General features: G+C 41.0%; 1 protein-coding gene across 5 annotated transcripts in view; it reads left to right on the top strand.

Moving 5' to 3' along the window:
- The first annotated feature begins 13,241 nt into the window (after nucleotides 1-13,241).
- The window catches only part of LPGAT1 (lysophosphatidylglycerol acyltransferase 1), a 96,409-nt gene continuing 86,203 nt past the window's right edge, over nucleotides 13,242-23,447 (top strand). For 2 of the 5 annotated variants that reach the window (XR_004229365.1, XM_031937327.1), the window contains exons 1-3: nucleotides 20,142-20,231; nucleotides 20,581-20,824; nucleotides 21,430-21,694. Coding sequence is in view for 4 of the 5 variants with exons in the window: in XM_031937327.1 (XP_031793187.1) it covers nucleotides 20,645-20,824; nucleotides 21,430-21,694 (445 nt within the window). In the remaining variant the exon portion in view is untranslated. Of the gene's footprint in view, nucleotides 13,731-19,352; nucleotides 19,372-20,141; nucleotides 20,232-20,580; nucleotides 20,825-20,964; nucleotides 21,142-21,429; nucleotides 21,695-23,447 lie in introns of those variants that run through there. The other 3 variants (XM_031937328.1, XM_031937329.1, XM_003767675.4) reach the window with 3 other exon arrangements.

The raw sequence follows: 23,447 nt of genomic DNA, 5'->3' as shown, positions 1-23,447 counted from the left end.
CTTTGGGGACAGATATTATGATGCTTTTTTATCTTTGTATTCCTCATTGTCTTATACAAGGGAAGTAATTATAATGTTTTTAGATTTTTTTCATCTGTAAAATGGAAATTTTAATATATATGCTAATTCATGGATTATGAATAATAATTCATAACAATAATGAATCATCACTCATATGCATAATTCTTTCAAGGATCAAATTTATTTCTATATCAAATATATGCATGTATATGTACCTCATATGTATCTCAAATATATATGTATCCATTACATATACACATACACACATATAGATGTAGGTGTACAGATAAATATAAAACTCAAATACACACACACTTACACAGACTTTGTAATGTTAAAGCAGCTGGAAAAATGGATGAGGGTTGGTGGGGTAGGATAGGAGCATGGTGAGGGGGATATGGATTTAAGGGATGAGGTGCTCGAATGAGAGAAAGGAAGTGAATGTTAAGGGGAATCAGGGTCTAAGAGTTAAGGAGTGGAAATGATTGGAGGTTGGCAACAATGAGAAGGAGTATGAGGGCTCTTGGGCTGGTGAGGAAGAGTGTGGAAGGTAATGAGGAGCATCGTGTGGACTTCCTGATCAGCTTCCTCCCATTTCTTCTTCTCTCCTTTTTGGTGTGGATAGGAGTATAAATGTGGCATTCTTTGGTACTTCTTTCTCTTGGCTCCTCTTCCTCTAGTCTATAACTCTTCTTGTCTCTCCTTTTACTTACTGCTGTTGATGATGGTTGAGTGCAAAGATAGTTCTCCATCCTCCTTCCTCTCTTCCATTGGTTGAGAAGAGGGTACTTTTTGCCTGTAGAGCCATGGGTATACCACACCCAATTAAGACTCACCTGCCTAGTGGTAAAGAGGAATTCTAGATTCAGTTTAAGTTTTGCCTGTGGAAGTTTATGGAATTATTAATAAAATGAAATAACAACTCATCATGCCCCCAGATGACACCAGCTGCCATCTAGAAAGCAACTCTTCAGCCATAGTTAAATATCCAGAGACTTACCGTACCAAAGTACACCCATGAAATAGACATTTCTTGTCTTGGGTCCTAGATGTCTTATGGGAGAGAAACAGATTCAGGATAAAGAAAGTACAGAACAGTAGTATCAAACTCACATAGAAAAGGGTCACAAATGTGATATGGTTTATACTTTATTGTATTTTTATTTATTTTGTTAAATATTTCCAAAACATATTATTATGAGCTACATGGAAATAACAGGATGTATGTTTGACACTTCTGGTTTAGAATATAAAAAGTAAAGTCATAGGTGGTTGGACAGGCATATAGAGGGGAAAGAGTTGAAGAGAAGCAGACAGAGAGAGGGAGAGGGAGAGAGGGGGGAGAGAGAGAGAGAGAGAGAGAGAGAGAGAGAGAGAAAGAGAGAGAGAGAGAGAGAGAGAGGGAAAGAAGGAGGGAGGGAAAAAGAGAAACAGTTTACAGAACTTCCTCACAATTTTCATAGAAGAATGAGTAAACTCAGTGTTCCTTGCAAATCAAGAGGCAGAAGCTACTGCCAGCCCCTATGATTAACTCATAGTCCTTGATGATCATAATGCTATTGGGTTTTTTCTGTTACTATTCTGGCCCTAGCTCTGTTTCACAGGGCTGCATTGTTTCCTAACAAGGTTAGACTTCCCCATATAGTCATATAATCTCACCAAATCCAATGATAGTCGTTCCATCTTTCCTAAGCCGAAAAGAGACTGCTCTTTAATACGGCAAATACACTAGGGTGGTAATTCCAAAATTCCATGCCATTAGTCCTTGGGGACCTGCTTTGTCTCAAGATATGTCTTCAAAGGACCCATATATATATATATATATTTATATATATATATATATATATATATGGGTAGGGTAGGAAAAAAAAATATATATATATGATGCTTCCTACCCTATCATTCTATATTTTATTACCTTTGAATATGAATAGATGATACTTTTCTAGAACCAAAATCTGGTTATGAATCCCAATTCACTAAATCTCAATAATAATTATGAGATCAAATTTGTTAACTCATGTGAGAATATAAGTAGTATGTAGTGTTTTATATAAACATACATATATAATATAAAACTACCTTCATTATATATATTCTATAGAATGTAGTTCACCTTACTACTCAAACTTTGTGCATTTATATACCCTATCCAATGCCTAGTTTTGATGCTAGCTTTCTTATTAGATATAGTGTCTGTGAATTACTTCTGTTATTCTTTCTGTTATATACCCTTGGCATTTTGCCTCTTCCTCCCTTTCTATTAAAAACACTCCTGATTATATTAGGAAGATTACAAGAAAATATGTTACTGACTTTTGCTAGGGATACTCCATATTTTGCTGAAACCCCATTATTTCTGCTTCCTATCACTAATGGGATCTATTAGGAGATGAGCAGGAAAAGAAAGGAGTGAAAAAACTGTAAGGAAGAAAAGGCCTAAAACTTAAAATTTTCTTTTGCTGTCTTTTGATTGGGTAATTTGATTAGGCCTGGGTTAAGTCTTTGAGCAAGGTTTCCCACGCTGATTGATGTCTGGGTAAGGAAGTAGAAAAGGGGGAAAATCTTGATTCTGATACAATAATTACTTATTAATAAAAGAGAGAAATAATTATATCTCTCAGTGTGTAGCCGTGTGTGTGTGTGTGTGTGTGTGTGTGTGTGTGTGTGTGTGAGGCAATGCTAAAATTTGGAAATACTGCATATCATTTTTTTAAGTCAAAAGACAGTATTTTCTCATCTGATACTTCATGGAAGGAACCCTGGGATAGAGGAAGTGACAAAAATATATCACTAACCATAATAAATGCACAATTCAGAAGGTAAAATTTTGCTACCTAAATTATGCAGGATAACAACTTGAGGCAAAATCTAATTTCATCATCAGAGTAGACTTGGAAGTATGTGGTCAGTTTTTGGCTCTAAATAAGTCTGCCACTGACTTGACCTGACCAGTAATATGTGTCTGAGTTCCTGTGGAGCCAACACTCAGCCAGCGATGAAAAGTTGAAAAGAACTATTAGGGAAGGAACTGTCTGGGAAAAAATAATAAATGGGTTTATTATTTGGTCTGGAACGGAATAAAATAACAAAAATGTTTGGCAAGACAAAACAGTCTTCATTGTATGCCAGGGAAATTCTGGATGAGGTAAATAAACTTAGATTGTAGAATTCTGAGTCTGAATTATTCAGTTTGGCAGTCTATCCTGATAGAAATAACTAGATAATTGCTGTCTCTCCATTTTACTCTACTATATGGACAAAGTTTCATAGGCAAAAAGACTTTCAAATGCTCATTTACAAAATTATTGGGCTCAGTCAGTAAATGAATTTCAAGGGAGGTCAAATGGAAAAGCACCCCCCCTTCTCTTTTCAACCCATGTTTATATCATTTAATTCTTTTTTATTTGAATAGTGTGTAGAGTGCCAGCCTTAGAGTTAGGTAAGACTTCAGCAAGCTGGATGAGAATAGAGGCTGGGTTGGGGCCCCCGAGGTCCGTCAGCCTTTCCCCCCCAGCACTACCGTCACTGTTTGCATCAGCGCCCCAAATCCGCCTGCCCGCCTTGGGCTCAGTGACCCACAGCGAGATGGGGGAGTTGCCAGGCTGATCACCCTCCTTTCCTCCTGCTAGCGTCCCCTCTCCTTGCTCCCTGACCCCTCCTTCACCTGGTGCTTTGGGGCAGCTATGCAGAGTTGGGTCACTTGTGCGACACAGTTTGGTCTTTTTCTGCCCTCCCTTTGTCGTGCTGGAAACCCATGGGCTCTGGCCGGATTTGGGGGTTCCCTCCATGGTTTTTGTCATGCTGGGGCCCGCTCCATCCACACTAGAATGAGCAGTATTGGGGGGTTCCTACTTTGAACTTGGATCCTGTTATTTGCCTCCTGGATGATTCCCCAGACCTCTCTCCTCAGCAACACCTTTGGACTCTTCCTTGGCTTTATTTATGGTCTTGGTTACTCTCCAAGACCAGAAGTTCCTCTTCGCAGTCTGTTGAAGCTCCCACCGTGCTCAATTATGTTTCAGGATCTTGGGTTGAAAAAGGAGCTATCCAGTCCAAGAAGTCCGATCCAGTCCCAGGATCCTACCCAGAGTTATCCCTCTCACCCCATGCCCACTCTCCAGGTCATCCAGATGCAGCAACATGACAAAACCCAGGGACTGGGCCTGGGCCCAAAGATGAACCTGGCAGCCCCACTACCCTATCTCCCTGCCCCCCAGCTTCTGGCCAGCTTTATGGACGGAGCCTGTGGGCATTGTTCCTTTCTCCCTAACTTCCACCCCCAGGGAGCTGCCCACCACAGCCTCCAGTCTCTGGGCCAGAGCCAGGGCATCCACCTCTGGGGGACAGCCTCAGCGCCTACGGAGGGGACAAGGGTCCAGATACAATGGTGGGCTCTCCAGGAGAGCAGTCTCGACTCACAGCTTGCCCAGGCCCCAAGACTTCCTGCCGCAGCCTTCTGGACTAAAACGCCTCTGTGTCCACTGGCTGCTTCTCTTCAGCTTTTCTTTCTGGTGTTTTATGTAATAGCCCTTTGTCCTTTATTTCTCAGACCATCACACTATGTTCTCTCAACCTTTTCTGGCCTATAATTAAGGAACTAGGTCAACGTCAATTTTATAGGAAAACATGATCCCTGGGAGTTTGGACCAATGTACTGTGTTAATTATTTTTTAAAATTAAAAATATAAAGATCCAACACAGATTTAAACAAAAGAAAAGAAAGATAAGAATTCTAGACTGCTTTCTGACATGTGATCACCACATGAGGAGGGCCAACTCAGCCTCTCAGTGCCCAGGGCAATTATAAGTTACAAAGAAGGTACAGTTTCCGCTAGGGAGTTCCTTGTAAAGATTAAATTTTAAGGGTGTGAACCCTCAAAATTGATTTGAGCAGAATGTGTCAGCCAGCATACCCTGTCCTCAGAAATTATGGGTACATGCTAGAACACAAAAGCAATGCCCAAGTTAGTGTAGGAAACTCCACAGTGATTTAAGTTAATGAAGGCAGCTTGAGAGCCATGTTATACTCCACAAGCATTGCTTAGATAATGACATTTAACCCAGGTAAGTGCAAAGCAATACAGAGTAGAAGGAACATTCTAAACCACTGGTTTCCACTTTCAGTACAGAGTGACTTGTAGTCTCTCAGGTATCAGATCAAAAGGGAGAAACCCCAGTGCGGTAGCTGGTGAATCTGCAGAAGGTGGTGAAAACCCTGGGCCTACTAAACAAAGCATGCTGTTCCAAAACCCAAGAAATTTGTATGTGAGAGAAATAGAAACTAGGATAACACAGGAACTGACACCAGAGCATTCACTGACTCATTCTGGGAAGGGAAGAAAATCCCTTAACTTCTTTAAATCTTATTACCTCTATTAAAAAAGAAGATCAGGAACTTCATGCACATAGAGAACCGCAGGGTGAGCAAATGTCCCTTTTACTAATGCAGATCACTACTTTCACTGCAACTTGTCTTAGAGTTGAATGGGAGCCCTTAAATGACCTGCTTAGAGTCATAGAGGCAATATGTGTCAGGGGCTAGACTTGAACCCAGGTCTCTCTTCCCTTGAAATCCGCTTTCTATCCACTCTGCCCCTGCTGGGGAGCAGGCTAGAGACTGGCCCGAGTAAAACCTCCGTTTAATGGCTGCCTGTGACACAAACAAGATCTGTGACCAGAGTAATTTAATTTCTCAGTATCCCATAGTCACAGCACAGGCATAGTACATCTGCATTGAAGAAGGCGTTCTCCACATGGAGAAAATCACAAAGGAGAATCAACTAGTATTGATTCCCTTCCTCACCAGCCAAAATGAAAATCCCAGATCCATTTTTCTTCCTATCATAACTTTCTTAGGAAGGCCGGTAAAACCCTCACTTTCTCCCAGATCAAGAAAACTGAAAGGAATAAATGACTACGGATGAGAAGGTAGAAACAAGAATGAATTATCAAGGAAGGATACAGCGATCTAAATCATGAGGCAATGGGGAAACATGGCTGACAGGAAGATAAAATAGGGTAGGGATAAGGGTCAGGCAGAGACTGAACAATGCTTTCAGGAGGGTCAAGCTGAACTGAAGAACCAAAAAACATGCATCTGTAACTCAACAATTTGCGTTTTCTTGCTGCCCTAGGATTCCCTTGTATTGAATAGCAAAATAGTCTTGTGTATTTAAATAACTATCTGTCTACTACACTGGACATAGTTAGGGAAGCATAAATGTAATCATTAGAATATAAGGGCTAAGCTATATGGCCCTGATTATAAGTTTAAACATTATTAGAGCTTTGATAAAAAAAACAAAAACAAAAACAAAAACAAGTGAAACAGGTATAATCTGGATGGCATAATGAATAAAGTGCTGGATCTGGAGTCTGGAAAATCTAAGCTCAAATTCAGCTTTGGACCTACTATGTGACTCTGGGCAAATCATTTGACATCTGCCTCAGTTTCCTCATCTGCAAAATGGGGATGCCACTCAAGACTGTATATGATTTGAATCCACGTCTTCCTGACTCCAGACCCAGTACTCTATCTACTGCTTCATCTAATTTAAAACTAATTGAGTCTGGCTTACTAATATATATAAATTAACACTCCTGGGAGCAAGGAAAGGGAGAATCGCCTTGGCTGGGGATCATGAGATAGTACGGGGCTAAGAAAACAAAAACCAATTTCTCTGGGTTTCCCCTAGCACCTGGAAAGGCACAAGTAGTAGCTGTTTCTGGGGACCCAACTTACCAGTCAGAGTGGGAGTTGGGATAGTAGCCCCAGAGTACATATGCAAATTCTTTCGATGATGGCTTTTGATGTTAATAGGCAAGTAATCACTTGAGAAAAATATTTCATTTAGTGGGGGAAAAAAAGCTTGTAAGAAGACTTAGGAGTATAAGATACTTTGGGGAGAAGAATAAATTAGCTCCTATTGAAATGGAAGATAAAGTATGAGGAATAGTGCACCTTTCATAAAGACAAGAAATGAGGGAAAATAAAATGACTAATAGGGTTCATAAGAAAAAACAATAGTAGAACAAGAAATAGTCAAAGTAGCTTAAATGGAGTGTTAGATGGTAAGCAAAGAGATGATATGAATGTAGCAAGAAAGTTAATATCATATAAAAAGTGCTGACCGTGTTAAGGAAGAATGTCTGAACTTTGGGCAGATCATTAAAAACCTCTACAGAACAGGAAAGTGTGACTGGATGACCTCTCAAATACACTTAGATCACAAGGAATCAAAATCATAAATGGACCTTTGAGGTATTCTAGTTCATTTGCTTTTATTGAAGGGGAAACTAAGGCCTGTAGATGTTACCCAGTAGTGTCCTCTGGCTCTAATGGAAATATGTTCAGTAGAAAGAAGCTGGATCTGGAGCCAGAGGACATGCATTTGTATTCTGATTTTTCTACTCATTACTCATGTAAGGCAAGTCACTCTCTAGGCCTCAGTTTTCCCCTTTGTAAAATGGAAGCATTAAAAAAATAATCTAAAAGGTCCCTCCCAGCTCCATGTCTATAATCTTATGAAATTTTACTGCAGAGACTAAGAAGGTTCTGGCAGTTCTAAGAGAAGCGCAAACCTTCTTTTCTCATTCTATAAACAGTAAAAGATTTCCTGGGATTCCAGGGGGAGTAGAGAACAAGAGATTATAATAGGTTTACAACTATATGATGTTTTTCTTCTAATTTTTCCCTAATATGGTCTCTATTAGAGGAAAGTCACTAAAGCACTAAACTTATTTGTATTATTTAATAAAAAAGAATACTATGACATGTGTAAATCTTAATAGATGAGCTGTCCTTAATAGAAGCTATTGTATCTGTGAAGCACAAGTATAATGGAGTTACCAAATGGGAGATGGGGATGGTGGCAGGGTGGAGTTTAGGTTCTGAAGACATCACCTGAGGAGAAAATGTCATATAATCAAACTTACCCTTATTAAATAGTTGTGACTAGAAAGCAGCTAATGTCTCTTTAAAGAAGGCAGTCTGTATCAGAGAGAAGAACATGAGATGGTTGCTCTGAAAACAACTGAGTAAAAGTTTTATTTTTCCAGGTACACAGTTAATATATTGTTAAGCAAGGAGAAAAGAATCAAGATATTTATTTAAATAGAAGAAAAGTAAATTGGGGAAGGCATTAGGTGAAAGAAAAACTAATCAAGGAAATACTGAAAGGAAAATCATATATATATATATATATATATGATTTTTAATATATATATATATCATATTGCATTATATTTTATAGTATCACAGTCACATTAACTGTTTCTTTTTCCTGTTTTTTAACAATAGAAAAAAAAAGAGTAAGAAAAATAAAAGACAAAGGCAAAGTATCAGGAAACTTCTATATGACCAGGAATGAATAGGAGGTTCACCAGAGAGCTATCCCTTTCATGACAAAAAGCTTACAAAATCTACAAGTCTAAGAAAAATGAATATAGATTGTCTCTGATTATGATAAAGAGGAAGATTCCAGGACTTTATTAAGCAGGATGAAATGTTTTACATTATGAGAAACGTAAGATCAACTAAGAGAATGGCAAATTGAGTGGAATTACCCACAATATTTAAATTGTTCCCCCCCCCCCACCTGATTTTTCTTGTCTTTGGTTCTCTGTATGTATATACATGTATGTGTATACACACAGACAGACATGCATGTTATATATACATAAGGAGACATACACACATGTATGTTCTATGTATGTAATACATCCTTCCTCTCTGTCTCTCTCTCCTTCCTTTCCTTTTTCTCCCCAAGTGCCTATAAGTGAAATCAAGTAAGTTAAATGCATGTGTGATGTGACTCCATTAGAGTAACAAGAGTACTGAATTCCCAGTCAGAATCTGAGTCCTGACTATTACTTATTAGTGAACTTACTTATTTGTGTAACCTTACACACTAATAAATGTGTGACATTGAACAAGTCACTTCTCTGAGACTTATCTTTTCATTTAAAGTTAGGGTTTGCCCTAGAGCAAAGGTTCTTTATCTGAGATCCATGGATAGATTTCAGGCAGTCTATGAACTTGGATGGGAAAACATTACATTTCTATTTTCATTAATCTCTAACTCAAATATAACATTTTCCCCCAATGATTCAAAAACCTATAATTTTTATCATGCTGCTAAAGGAGTTCATGACACACAAAAGGAACTCTATGCATAAGATGAACTTCTAGATTCCTTCTAGTTATAACATTCTATTATTCTATTATTTATCATTTAACCTTTGTACCTCAATTTACTTATCTATCAAAGAATGATAATAATACCTGCACTTAATACCTCACAGGGATATTGTATCAAAAAATGATAATTTAAGTAAAGTACTTTGCAATCCACAAAACAGTACATAATTATCCTTATTATACTTGAGAGGCTTTGTAACATAGTGGACAGAGAGCTGGTTCTGAAACTAGGAAGCTATGGGTTTAAAGTCCTGCCTCTGACACATATTGGCTGTGTGACCCAGGGCAAATCATTTACTGCTCAGTGGTTGAGGAAAAGTTTTAATACTATCAAACCAGAAAAATAAATAAATAGCAGGTGCTGATCTGCATTGGTAGTAGGATTTTCTCTTATCCTGGAATTTGCTATGCCAAGAAAATCACATATTTAGTCCCTATTATTATTGTCTTATTATTAACATAAATAATAATATTGTCAGAGTTTTAAGAAAGGGACAATCACTAAGGGCTGGGAGAACAGAGAAGGCTTTATGGAAAAAGGAAATAAGGAAGTCTTTAAGGAATTGGCAGGATATAGATTTCTGGAGAGAAGAAAGAAGCATATTTCAGGTAAAGGGAACAGGAGGCGTAAAAATACAACCACAGGAGTCAGCCTGGTTTATGCGAGGTGCAGTGAATCAAGCCTTCTGATCCAAACAAAGGATGCATGTTGCCAGGTAATGGGATAGATGATTGAAGGAATAGAGAGGAATCTGCTTATAGAGGATTTTGAAAGCCACACAAGCATAATATGTACTTTATAGATGAATACAGATCCTTGAGTAATGTGGAAATTTTAGGAAGAATTATGTAATGATGATATTTAGAATAGATTGGAGGAAGGAATCTAAGGAGAATTAAGAAATTTAAACAATAAAAGAGGAATTTTCACTTTATATGGGAATAATTTAACTGTGTCATATATCTCAGTATTTAGGTAATACGGGTCTGACTCATGAAAAGACAGCTCATTGGGCTGATGTAAGTTCCCCAAAAATGAAACACAAGAGCTTGCCTGGTTCTAGGTAAGTTGGGAAGCCATGTATGGGAAGTGCTCTGAAGAAAATGTGGCTGAATTCTATCTGCTAATCACATGGTGAACAAGAAGATTTTTTTATTAGCTACAGAAGCATTCAAAAGACTTAGGGGGGCTTCTGCTAGTTTGTTTGTTTGTTTGTTTTTTTTGCTTCAGTCCCATCGGTTCCTGATGATGGGACTGCTTCCCTCCCAGAATGAGGAGAGATCATGATGTAAAGAGAGGAATCCAAGTGGCTCCAGGAAATAAACTTTGGTCTTTGCTAGGCCTCTAGGTTTATTCTTTTCTATTTTAGGACAAAGAGGGTAAAGGTTGCAATTTTATGAGTTTTGGCAGTGTGAGATAATGAACCACCACAATCTAGGAGTTAGGATACAGGCCAGGTTTGTAATCAGCCCACTGTAAATTCCCTGAAGAGCAGAGAGTAACCTTTGGACCAGAGCCAGCAGCAGCTAAGGTGAGGATTCTCTGGACAGTCCAACGTTGGGTAGGAACTAAGCTAAATTTTGAGTCCCAGACTTTGGGGTGCTTTCAGGGACAGTGTGCTCCAGGTGTTAAAGAAAATGTATTTTGTTCTTGCTGTATCTCTGGAGCAAATACTCATTTGTAAAAGCTAATTGATGTTAAAGGTTAAATAGAAATGGATCTTAGTCATTGGGCCTAACAATGGAAGGGTGCAGAGTATAGTCTATGAGAACTTGATCTGACAATCATAGAAAAAGACACCCCAATTACCAATTCCTTAAAGTTACTCCCTCAAACCCTGATTGCAGATATAGCATCCTGGGTCTTGGAGAGCATATATTAAAAATCCATGACTTCACTATTCTAAGTAGTCTTACCATTAATACAAATTATAACTCCACTATATTTTAATGTAGCAAAATCTCAAAGGGATTGACCACACTCATATATAGCCTGCAAGGGCAATCACCACTCAGCTTACAACTGGACTTAGCCTATTCACTCTCATCATCCTGAATTCTAGGGAATCTAGGGATATGTTTGATTATTTCCTTATTCATTACCCCAATAACAACCTGAAGAAACCTGTTTTCCTAAAAGAAATAATTTTTCTCTCCTCCTCTCCCCTCTCATCTCCTTTCTTCTCTCCTCTCTTTTCTTTTTTTCTCCTCTTCTCTTCTCCTCTTCTTTCCCTCTCTCAAACTTTTTCATATTCTCACTCTCTGCCTCTTCTTCTTTCTCATCTTTTCTCTAATCTCCTAGACACAAATACAAAAGCTACCGGATACATGTTATGTTAATAATATAGACAACAACACACAATGGAAATAACTGTTTTTAATGTTTTAGCTATGAGAAAGACCATAGCCAAATAAATTCATCTTTGGCAATATCTAGTGCTCAATTTCCCTTCACTTTTAGCTCAGAGACCAACTTAACTTTCAAAGTTGCAGCTAAAATTTCTAAAGAATTTATTTTTCATATTTATTTGTAACAAGGGTTAAACAGATCTATTGAGTAATAAATACATTTTTTCTTTTTTAAAATTAAAGCTTTTTATTTTCAAAACGTGCATAAACAAGACTTCAACATTCACCCTTGCAAAATCTTGTTACAATTTTTTTTCTTCTTCCTTCCTTCTCACTTCTTCCCTAGACAGCAAGTAATTCAATATAGTTAAACAATGTGCAGTTCTTCTACATATATTTACACAATTATCTTGCTGCACAAGAAAAATCAGATCAAAAAGGCAAAAAAAGAAAACAATATACAAGCAAACAACAAAAAGTGAAAATACTATGTTGTGATCCACCCTCAGCCCTTACAATCTTCTCCCTGGATGCAGATGGTTCTCTTCATCATAAGACCATTGGAACTGGCCTGAATCACCTCGCACGTTCATCAGAATTGATCATTGTATACTCTTACTGTTGCTGTGCACAATGTTCTCTTGGTTCTACTCATTTAATACTTTCTTTCTCCATCCTATTTATCTTCTCACAGTGTCTCCAGCTGTTATTGGAAAAGTCTTTCCCAGAAGACAGTTTAAAATTCAGGCTGGGATTTTTTGTTTTCTTTCTTTTAAAAAAAAATACAAAAAATTTTTAATTGTTATCTATCCTCACAGTCTCCTGAGGAAATGGCAGTTAACTGTTATTTTGCTTTTCAAAATTCCAAAGCCCACTAAAGATATGGTAACAGTTTGTCTATGGAAGAGGCTATTGAAACTGCTGTCATATTAAAAAATGGTTTCACAAATTACCTCGGTTCACTCTCCCCACCAAAAAGGCCATCACCCAATGATCAACCTTGAAGATCATAACCCTCAAATGGAACTAGTTTCCTGCCTTCAAATCTAGTCCTCTTTCTACTGGGCCACACCCAGTTTTTAAACTTAGCTAGGCTGCTTCTTGTACAAAAAGACATCACCAATCAGGCGTAAAATCCAAGCTCCAGCTTGTTCCCCATCCACATAACCTGTAGGACACTGTTATCCCCTTACTCTGGTCAGAGTAGGATTTTAGGGAAGATGGTACTTCTGGTTATATGATTGCAGTGGTCATTTTAGCAAGGCTGACTAGGTGGCTAGATAATATCTTCCCCACCTGTAATATGCAGTTTTCCTTGGGATGATAATCAGAGGAGATCATTGTCCCTTTCTTTGAAAAGGCAATCTTAAAATTCAAGGATTTACATGTTATATATTAATAAAGACCTTATGGAATTGATCAGTTACTCTAGTAGAAATAGCCTCTGTCATCTAAAAGATCGTCAGTAAGACAAGTCATCATTGACAATGTAAACGTCCTTGTTTAAAAAACAAGCTTTGAAATGATTTATCATTTTTGTATATAAAAAATATACTGAGAGGCAGAACTCTATGCATAAGCACAGAATACTAAGACTTTTATTTTTGTCTTTGTATTGTTATCACCTAGGAAACTGGCTGCCATATAGTAAACATCTAACAGATACTTGTATTGTTGAATGTTAGGTAAGGAATACGGTTAAGATACTTGTATCCCCCAATAAGTCATCATACTATCGGGGAATTTAGAAAAGGAAGAATGTTAGGAAACATCTACTTTGACCTCTTATTTACAGATAAAGAAACTGAAGCTCCTATGTGTCAGTAGCCTGCTATAGTAACTGAACAACTGCAGATAACTTTATTCCTTTGAATTAAGACAAAGCTCCAGCAGTTCCAATTCAAATACAAACACCCCTGCTCGGATGTGAAGGAAGTTTAATGAAGTTATCAGCCACTAACCACTCAAGTCTAAATAAGTCTATCAATTGACTAGCAAGGGCTCTGCCTGGAATGACTCAAGTTGGTGAGGTCAAACTGGGCAGTCTGTGGCAGACTGAAGATTTAATATATAGTTAAGGTACATAGTAGAGAACTAAACTGTGGAACTCCATGAGGACTTTATGAAGGGAGCACAGGACTTCCAGTAACCAGACATTGTAAGTAACCCCTTTGTCATGTGTATTTCTGTTCAAAAATCTCACTATTTTTATATTTTAAGTTTGTATCCACTCTCCCCATCGACTTTGTCTTTGTGAGAGACTTTTAGGAGGCACAGAATATTAAGGACTGTTTCTGAGCTGCACTGTTTTTGTTTCAAAGGAAAATGAATGTATATGTGGATTATACATGTGTCTAATTTTTGTGTATTTTGTACATTGTGTTGCTTCCTTTAGTATCATTTTTAATGATCATTTTATATTAAAAAGCATACAAGTTTATAATCTTCATATTTTGGGTTTTTTTGTTTTGTTTTGTTTTATTAACACTAGATAAATAATGACTGAATCTACTTTTAGGAGAAATGTTATTGTACCAACTCTTCTTACTATATATCTTGGCTAAATTAGCTAATTAAGTCTGTTCGGTGTCATTTGGAACCACTTTAGTGCGTTATGAGCTATAGTATGAGAAATTCAGATTTTCAGAACTTAAGTGGTAGTAGTGGACTGACCCTCTAGCTATCTATTCCCCATGATTGAGTATTGGAGAAGTAGCCCTAGAAGTATTGCTAGACGATGAGTTCTTAACTAGGATTATTATTTTTTTTACATTTGCATTTACATTTACAATTGCAATTAGTCTATTTTCTGTTATATCCCTCAAACGAGTACTTTTTGTGCTTTGCACAGAGTAGGTGATTAATAAATATTACTAATGACTTGCACTTGAGTTTTGGGGACACTGGGTTGATTGTATTGAAAGGACAACATGGGAAAAGGAAAAGGAAGATGACAGCTTCTTCTGGTATTCATGGCTACAAGAAGATTACAATAAACCAAGTAAAAGCAATTCAGGAGGCCAAGCAAGACAAGTTACAAGGAAATATGGAACAAGAAAATGAGTATCATATATGGGGTGGGGGTCAAGGAGCTGGTTTTGAATCATAATGGCCTGTCAGAACCAATAGCTGAAACTTCTTGATATACCACAAGCTGTCTTGGAGATTGTGTCCCAAATACTCTGAAGGGAAAGGAAATGTGAATTCATTCATGAATATGTGTGAAGATCTTTCCATTATTATATGTTTGCATTTCAACTAAATATTGCTATTTCAAAGAAATATTTAGCCTGGGTTCTGTTGGCACAGTGGACAACTGAATAAATAGATTTGACAGACTTTAGGAATTCTTAATTTCAGATATGGTAGAGAAAACCAGCCAGCTGGGGTACATTATCATTCACAGTGTCCCTACAATTTGGAATCCGAAATCATGTGAGTTCTATGATGAGTGGAATATGGATTACATAATAATGTATTTATCTTCTATTAGATTTTCAAGCTCCTTCACAATACTGTTTGTGTTGTATCTATCTTACTATTTCCAGTGCTTTCCATGTGTCTTAATAAAAATTTATTGAATTGAGGAAGGGAGGCACATAGCTAAAAGTAGATTCAATCATTATTTATCTAGTCTTAGTAAAAAAAAAAATGAAGGCTATAAACGTGTATACTTTTTAATATAAAATGATCACTAGAAATGATACTGAAGGAAGCAACACAATGTACAAAAATTAGACACATATATAATTCACATGTACATTCATTTTCCTTTGAAACAAAAACTGAGTGCAACTTGGAAACATTCTGAAATATTCATTTCTAAGCTGTTTGTTTTCTAATGATTGAATATAGTGGGGTATTGGTGGTGGAGCCATGTAAAAGTCACAATAACTCAAAGGAACCATTGATCAGGAGTCCTGCCATAGTGACAATAACACTGGGAGGAATTGCTTATTACAAGTTTAGTGCAGAATTCTGACAGGTAGGTGAAATCTGGTTTATAATTGCCACTAGGAGGAAGCAAGGGTCCTGAAGGACTTTTCTGCCCAAGGGAACCTCTCCTTGGTTGGAACCTAATTGGCAATACCCATGTGAACAAGATAGGTAGAATTAAATCTGATTGGGTTGTTTTCAAGTGGCTGGGGACATAAGGAAAACAATATTTGAGTCATATTTCCACACAAAGGAATATCTATTTGTGCTTCACATAAATATAAAGACTGCATTTTTAGAAATGTTACACTATTAGTGTGTACGGCAACAAGATGAGTGTCTGAAATATATTCCTCATCCTCTAGGAATGCCTGAAAGTCTGCAACACTTGATTTATTATCTGACTCTACAGTTAAGGAACATAGCTTCTGTAATAGTTTAACACTTCAGATCCTTGCTCTCTAGGAATCTACAAAAGTATGAAAGGCTGTACCTCAGATTTATAATTATTAGCAAAAGTATTTTTGTAGTATTTATCTGAAACCTGTACTAAATTAGTACTGTTCTAAATTATGAGAGTCATTGCAGAAAAGATGTCATGAAGCTGAATAGGTAAAAAAGCAGATAAATTTCAACTGAAATAAGTGAAATGTAATAAATACATTTAGGGAAATATAATAGAAACTATATTTATGGAGATGATGGGCTCTGACCTATCAGTTATTTTTTTTTTTTATTTTTCAATAGCCTTTTATTTACAGGATATATGCATGGGTAACTTTACAGCATTAACAATTGCCAAACTTCTTGTTCCAATTTTTCACCTCTTACCCCCCCACCCCCTCCCCTAGATGGCAGGATGACCAGTAGATGTTAAATATATTAAAATATAAATTAGATACACAATAAGTATACATGACCAAAACGTTATTTTGCTGTACAAAAAGAATCAGACTCTGAAATATTGTACAATTAGCTTGTGAAGGAAATCAAAAATGCAGGTATGCATAAATATAGGGATTGGGAATTCAATGTAATGGTTTTTACTGACCTATCAGTTATAAACCAGGAATAGCATCTAAAAGTAATTGTGAGTTGTTTTCTTAAGATTTTTCTATGGACCCCCACAGTATATTGTATAGCACATTGTGCTGTGGGATGTGTAGTGGTGTCTTGGATTGCTCAAGAGTCTAACCAAAGATTCTATCAAAAAGTATAAACTTACATAGGAGGCCAAAGAGCGGAGTAGAGAGATAGCCAGGTTTGGGGTCAGAAAAATCTGGATTAAAGTCCTGCCTCTGAAATGTCCTGGCAGTTTGCTTGTGAGCAAGTCACTCTGCCTCAGGCCACTCTTTGATTCTCAGTAGATCTACCTGGATAAAAGGAGTTCCCCACATCACTGAAGGCCTTTCTGAAGTCCGGTAGACTCACTGTTTCTGAGTTCAAGTATGGCTTTAGCTATTACTAGCCCTGTAATTTACTGAAGTTCCTGAAGAGGATCAATGCAATCATGATGGTGATATCTGGATTTGCTCACGAATGGATTTAGATGAGGCAAAGTTTCAAAAAGCCATCCACTTTACTCTCTTCCACATCCATCGAAGCCCAGTGTGGTAAGACAGGCGTCAAGATGACCGGCAAGATGTGGGATGCAAGGGATGATGACCTGGGCCTTTCTAAATTAAGATCTTTCCCAGGCCTCAGCTTACCAGGGGCAATGACCACTCAATGGCTAAGGAAAGCGAGGCCCGGCTAATCATCTTGATAAACTGAATCTGGGTCAGCCTCAATCCTGGAACCTGTTGGAGTGTCTGCAACAAGCAGGGCAATCAGTCAATAAGCATCAAGTATTTGCTACAGTCAGGGACCGTGATGAGCCATGGGGGCTACAGAGTAAGCATCTGACACTCAGGATGTTGAAGAATTTCAGTGAAGCAAGAGAAAGAATTTGGACATCTGAAGACTTGATTCTCTGAACTTTGTGTGTAGTACCGTGAATGAATGTAAAGATTAGGTAAACCTGAAAATGTTAATTTTAACATTTTTAACCCTATGTCTGTTACTCTGTGGGGTATATGGGGTTTTCAGGGAGGACTTGCACCTTTGCTGTGTGTGAGGTAAACAGCAGGCTTCAAACCTGAGTTAGGGGGGATATCCATCTCAAACATGTAAATTTCCCTCTCCTCCCTGCCTTGTGGAAAGGGTGGATAAGAACAATTTGTTCCAAGATGTTGAGCTGAAGTGGGCACTGTGGTGCTTAGTGCTTGGTCAGGCATTGAAAGCACCAAGGTATCCAGGACCATAGTTGGTCATCTTGACTTTTGTCCTGTCCCTGGGACTTCAATGTCTCCAGGAGAATAAGGTTGATTTCTTCATACAACTCTGCCTATCAATTGTCATTGATCCTCTTTGAAAAATAAAAAGGATGAACAAGTCTTCTCTTTAGGGTTTAGTAGTAAAACCATCATGAACAATTAGAAGTACGGAACAAATTATATATACTAGCACCAACATTATAAAGACAAACAATTTTGAAACAAGAACTCTGATCAATGTAGTGACTAATCATAGTTTCCAGAGGACTGATGATGAAACATGCTGTCCCTTGACAAACATGATAGATTCAGGGTATAGAATAAGGTACAGTTCTGAAGTATGACCATATGTGGGAATTTGTTTTGCTTGACTATGTTTTGTTACAAGGGTTTTCCCCCTCCTTCTCAATGAGGGGAAAGGTGAAGATAATAGACTATTAATTGAAAACATAAATTTAAAAAGGAGGAAGCAGTGAGAAATTGTAGAAGAAAACTGCGGATAGGATGAGGTTGAATTGTCTGATCCAGTAAGCAAATTCTTACAGAGCTGGGTTATGTGCCCCTCCCTTTAACTTCCTTGGACCTGCAGAATGAGAAGAATTAGATCTCTGAGAGCTCTTGGCTCTAATCTGTGACCTTAAGGCATTTTCTCATATCAGCCTTTTGAAATCTTTCTCAGTTTAACTCAGTTGCCACCTAAAGCCTTACCTTATATACTTATCTCCCTCATTCTCCAGATGGCCTTTTCCTTCAGTGTCATCTATGTCCTGTTGTAGACACCCCTCTAATCATGGTGTTTAAAATATGGAAATGGGGATTTAAGGGCTTATTAAGTATTTACTTAAAAACAAACACTGGATACAAAATTAACTTAAGCCAACCTGCAGGAGGTAGATTGCACGGTCTTAGGTGGTGAAGTGGAAAGACCTCTAGACTTTGGCCCTAGTCCCGAATCTCTCATTAATTAGCTGTCATTTTACATAAATCACTTCCCTTGAGGGAATCTGAGCTTTATAAAGTCCTTGTCAGTTTCGACATTATCTTATATAATCAACAAATAATCCTAAAACTGCTGGTGAGTCTTGAAAAGGAAAACATGACAGAAAACCACCAAGGCCTTTATCTTTACTTTTCCTTCAGATCATTATCTTCTACGAGGCTCGGGATGTGGTCCTTTGTTTTTCCTCTCTAATACTCAACACCGGGTCTAGATTGCACACCCTGGGCTAAAGAGAAATTGAGGCTGACAAAGGAAGTTGAGAGCCGGACCTTGGAACCGAGCCTCACGTTCCTTGTACGGCATTTCTGAAATGGGCAGATGGGTTTTTTTCTTCCTGCCTTGGGGTCAACAGACAAGGCGCTGGGAACGAAATAACGCACGGGTTATAATAGGATGGTCATAGATAGAGAAAGCCGGTTCCCTTTCCCTGCTCCAAATCAGTCAAGAGCCCCGTAAAGGGAGGACATTGGGATGATCGGGGACTCGAGGACACCTCCGGAGCCTTCTCTGTTCTCTCCCAGGGAGGTCTCTATTCTCCGAGCGCGCAGGTCCGCCCTTCAACTTGAAGCCCCGGGGATGGCAGAGGCCTGCGGGGGGGATGCCCCCTCCTCGGGCCGGCGGCGTGGGAGGGGGACCGCGGCTGGGGTCTCCTCCTTCCTGCCGCGGGGAAAAGCAATACATGGCCCTGCGGCTCTTGCCCCGCCACCTAGCCGGCGCGCGTGCACTGAGCCCTTGTTGTGGGTTGAAATTGAAAGGAAATGCCACGATTCTGGGCTACTGCTCCCCACAGTCCTGCGAGGAGTCCCATTCGGGCTTGTGGATTTCTTGGGCAAAGGGGAAGCGCGGCCCGAGCGCGCGCGGAGGCGGCCCCGGGGCGGGGGAGGGGGGCTGCCGCGGCCGCTCGGACTCTGTTGGGTCCCACTCTGCGGGGGGCCGGCGGCCTTGCGCCCCTTTCTCCCCCGCGGGAGGCGCGCCGTCAGCCCCGGCTCCGGGCACTGCTCCCGGCCCAGCGGGCGGCCGCCTGGCGCCCGGACAGCCTGGCCCGGGGCCCCCGGCGGCTCGGGGAGGCTCGTGCGCGGGGCGGAGGCGAGGGCAACGGGCAGGGTGGCCGGCGGCGGCGGCGGAGGCCCGGCCGTTCATTAGAGGGCGCTCTGGGGGCGGGCTCGCCGCAGTCTCGGCTCCCGCCGCTTCCTCCTCCTCCTCCTCCTCCCGCCGCCGCCGCCGCCGCCGCCGTCGCCTCCGCCGCCGCTCCCCCGTAGCGTCTCCCGGCTGCTAGCGGGCCGTGGGCGCCCGGCGCGGCCCGAGGCCGGGGTCCCCTCCCGACAGGCCGCCCAGAGCCGCCGCGGGCGATGAATTCTTGGGGCTCCTCTCGCCCCCGCAGCCCGGCGAGGGGCCCGGCCAGCCCGAGGTACCGCCTCGGCTCTTCCCCGCCCGCGGGGCCGCGCGGGGACCGGGGGTCCGGGCCGGGGGTGGGGAACGCGGAGCGGCCCCGGCCCGGGGACGGTTGGAGGCGGTGGCGGTGGGGGAGGGGAGCGAGGCAGGGGGAGAGGTCTTCGCCGTTGTCCTCTGGGAGGAAGCCAGAGCCGCCGCCGCCGCGGGTCACGGGGGGGCCACGGAGGAGGGACCCCGGGCTCCTTAGGCCCTGGGGCGGGGGGGGGGAGGGGGGGCGGCGGCGGCGCCTTTCCCGCAGCCCTTACCCGCCCCCGGCTTGAATGGGACCCCGCCCGGGTGACAGGTCTGCCTCCATCTCTCCGCAGACAACTGGAAGGGGAGTGAGAGGCCGCCGCCGCGCCCGGGGCCGGTTCGGCCGCTGCCGAGTCCATGACCCCGACTCCTCCTCCGGGGACAGCCGCCGCCGCCGTCCCGCAGCATCGGGCCCCCAGCAGCCGGCTCTCGGCCCCGCAGACCCCCGCCCCTCCTCCGCCTTCTCCTCCGCCACCTCCTCCGCTTCCTCCAGCTCTCTCTCCGGCCCTCGGCTGCCCGTCCTCGGGGCTGCAGAAGGTGAGTGAGGGTCCCGCACCCCTTCTCGCCTCGCACCGCTCCTTCGCCCTCCTTTCCCTGCCTTGCTCCTCCCCCCTAGCTCCCCTCCACCCCCACCCCCTTACTCCGCTATAAAACAACCCCAGCCTCTCCCTGGCCCCGCACTCTCCCCCGGGCACCTTCCTGTCCTTGCCCACCCCGCCCCCGCCCCCTTCCCCCTCCCTCGGGCGGCCCTCTGTGTGTGGGAGAGCGGGCCTCTGAGCCGCCTCCCCAGGGGACGCCGGGGTGCTTGGGGGCGGCCGGGATTGCGGGGGCATCCGATGGCGCGCCCCGGCAAGGTGGGAGATGGCAGGAAACCTGAGGGCTTTCATTATTATTTGGCAAAGTCAGAGGTTGTGATACAAATGAGTGGGGGGGGGGGTCGTTATTTGTGTGCGGAGTTCGGGTGCACATGTGCTAAATATATGATGACACTGAAGCTCGGCGGCTCCTTGACCTTGTGAGATCCCTCCCTCCGTCCCCCTCCCCCCAATTTCCCTGGCAGATCTTGGGAGACAGCCCTCCTGGCAGGTTCTGCGCTCTCAGGGACAGGGCAGCCACCTAAGCGGTTATTCATTTCTCGGCAGGAAGAGGCTTCCGACTGGGGTGTGAGAATGGCTTTGTCTTTGGAAGAAGTTCCGTGGTTATGTGTGACCTTTGTGAACGCTGTCCTGAGGTTCCTCTTCATGGTCATGAATAATTTGGTCGCCATTCCATCCTACGTCTTGTACATCATCATTCTTCAGCCTCTCCGACTGTTAGACAGGAAGCAATTCTGGTATATCGAAGGGATCATGTACAAGTGGCTTTTAGCCATGGTGGCTTCCTGGGGTTGGTGTGCAGGTTACACAGGTAAGAGCGCAAATATCCTTATTGATTATTGGCTGACGGGAATAACTTTTAATGAAATACCTAAGTTGGCAACAAAGTACTCGGGCTTTTAGATAATTTTATGTTTATGTAATGAAGTTTAGAATAAATAGAATAATTGAAAACTGAAGAAATTTTGATAATTGGAATTGCATTTATTTTAGGAAGCTAAGCGTTTGTTGGAGTTCAGGACTGTGCAGTTGTGGTGAAAATCATCTTAAACATGTATATGTGTAGATAAATTATTATGTGGAAAAAACATATAATACATAATATGATTAAATGCTACTTATCGAAATTGGTCTTCAGAAATTAAGCCAACAAAAAATAGAGTGGTTTGCAACATAAGGCACGGGGCCTACCAAATTTAAGATGTAAGCTTATAGCCCATTGTAAAAGATAAACAAAATTTAGCGAAGGTCTAACAGTAATAACACCTAGGTGTGGTGTGATTGCTTTGTTTTTGTTTTTGTTGAGGCAGTTGAGGTTAAGTGACTTGCTTAGGGTGACACAGCTAGGAAGTGTTAAGTATCTGAGATTACATTTGAACTCTGGTCCTCCTGACTTCAGGGAAGGTGCTCTATTCCACTGTGCCATCTAGCTGCTCCTAAAATTTTTTGTTATGAAGTATAATGATTTAATGTGTCAATAGTCATCACAAACTATTATTAAAATGTGTCTTAGTCCTTGTGTTTGTATTTTTCTCCCTAAACTGTTTTATACTATATTAAATCTTTTTAGGAAGTTTAATACAAATAGTTAACAGAGTTTGTCACATAAACTCGTGCTAGAGATCAATTTTTATGCACAGTACACATTTCTACTTTTCACAGGGTTTTGGAAAAGAGCCACTTTACTTTGAATTGGACTTTTGTAGGAAAAAGTGAAAAGCAGTATCCTATTTTCTGTTTTTGAATGTCTATATGTTTCTAGAACTTTTATACCTTGACTCTCAAAATTCTATATTATGTTTTTCCTTCCTTCCTTCGCTTTCTTCCCTTCCTTCCCTTCCTTCCTTCCTTTCCTTCCTTCCCTTCCTTCCTTCCTTTCCTTCCTTCCCTTCCTTCCTTCCCTTCCTTCTCTTCCTTCCCTTCCTTCTCTTCCTTCCTTTCCTTCCTTCCTCCCTCCCTCCCTCCCTTCCTTCCTTTCTTTCCTTTCTTTCCTTTCCTTCCTTTCCTTCCTTTCCTTCCTAAATGTTTATTTATCTGGATCATATTTTTAAAATTCAGAGATTTTAACTGTTGTTCTTAGTGAATTTTCATGTCTTAGATTCTTAAGTTTTTGAGCTGAAAGAGACTTGTAGGGGGTCACATCAAATGTGTAATCAATAATTTTTTGTATGCTCATAGCTTGAGAGTGGCAAGAGGATGGGTACCATGTAGAATAGAACAGTACCACAATTTCCCTTTTAAATTGTTTATCTTCCTCTTTCCTGCCCAGGCTGTATCTGCAGATTTTATCCATATTTACAAGAAAAAGGATTGACAGCATTCAGTCTTTATGAAGTCTGAGCAGAGACTCTTGCTATATCAGAGCATTTGTCTTGTCCCAGATGAAACTTTTTCACTTTCCAGCAAAGGCACTTGCAAGAGCTGAAGCCCCTGGGATAGTTTTAATCTGGTGATTCCTTATCATATGCCTTAACAAGATGCCCATACTCTTTGGAGATCCTAGGTGAGCTTCTAGTGTTTTTTTATGGGAGATAGTGGCAATAGAGTTGGTGTTAGAAAAGTGA

This window comes from Sarcophilus harrisii, chromosome 4 (genome assembly GCF_902635505.1).
Source record: "Sarcophilus harrisii chromosome 4, mSarHar1.11, whole genome shotgun sequence".
NCBI lineage: Eukaryota > Metazoa > Chordata > Mammalia > Dasyuromorphia > Dasyuridae > Sarcophilus > Sarcophilus harrisii.
The sequence above is the reverse complement of the archived record's forward strand: the minus strand, read 5'-3'. Positions and strand labels throughout refer to the sequence as shown.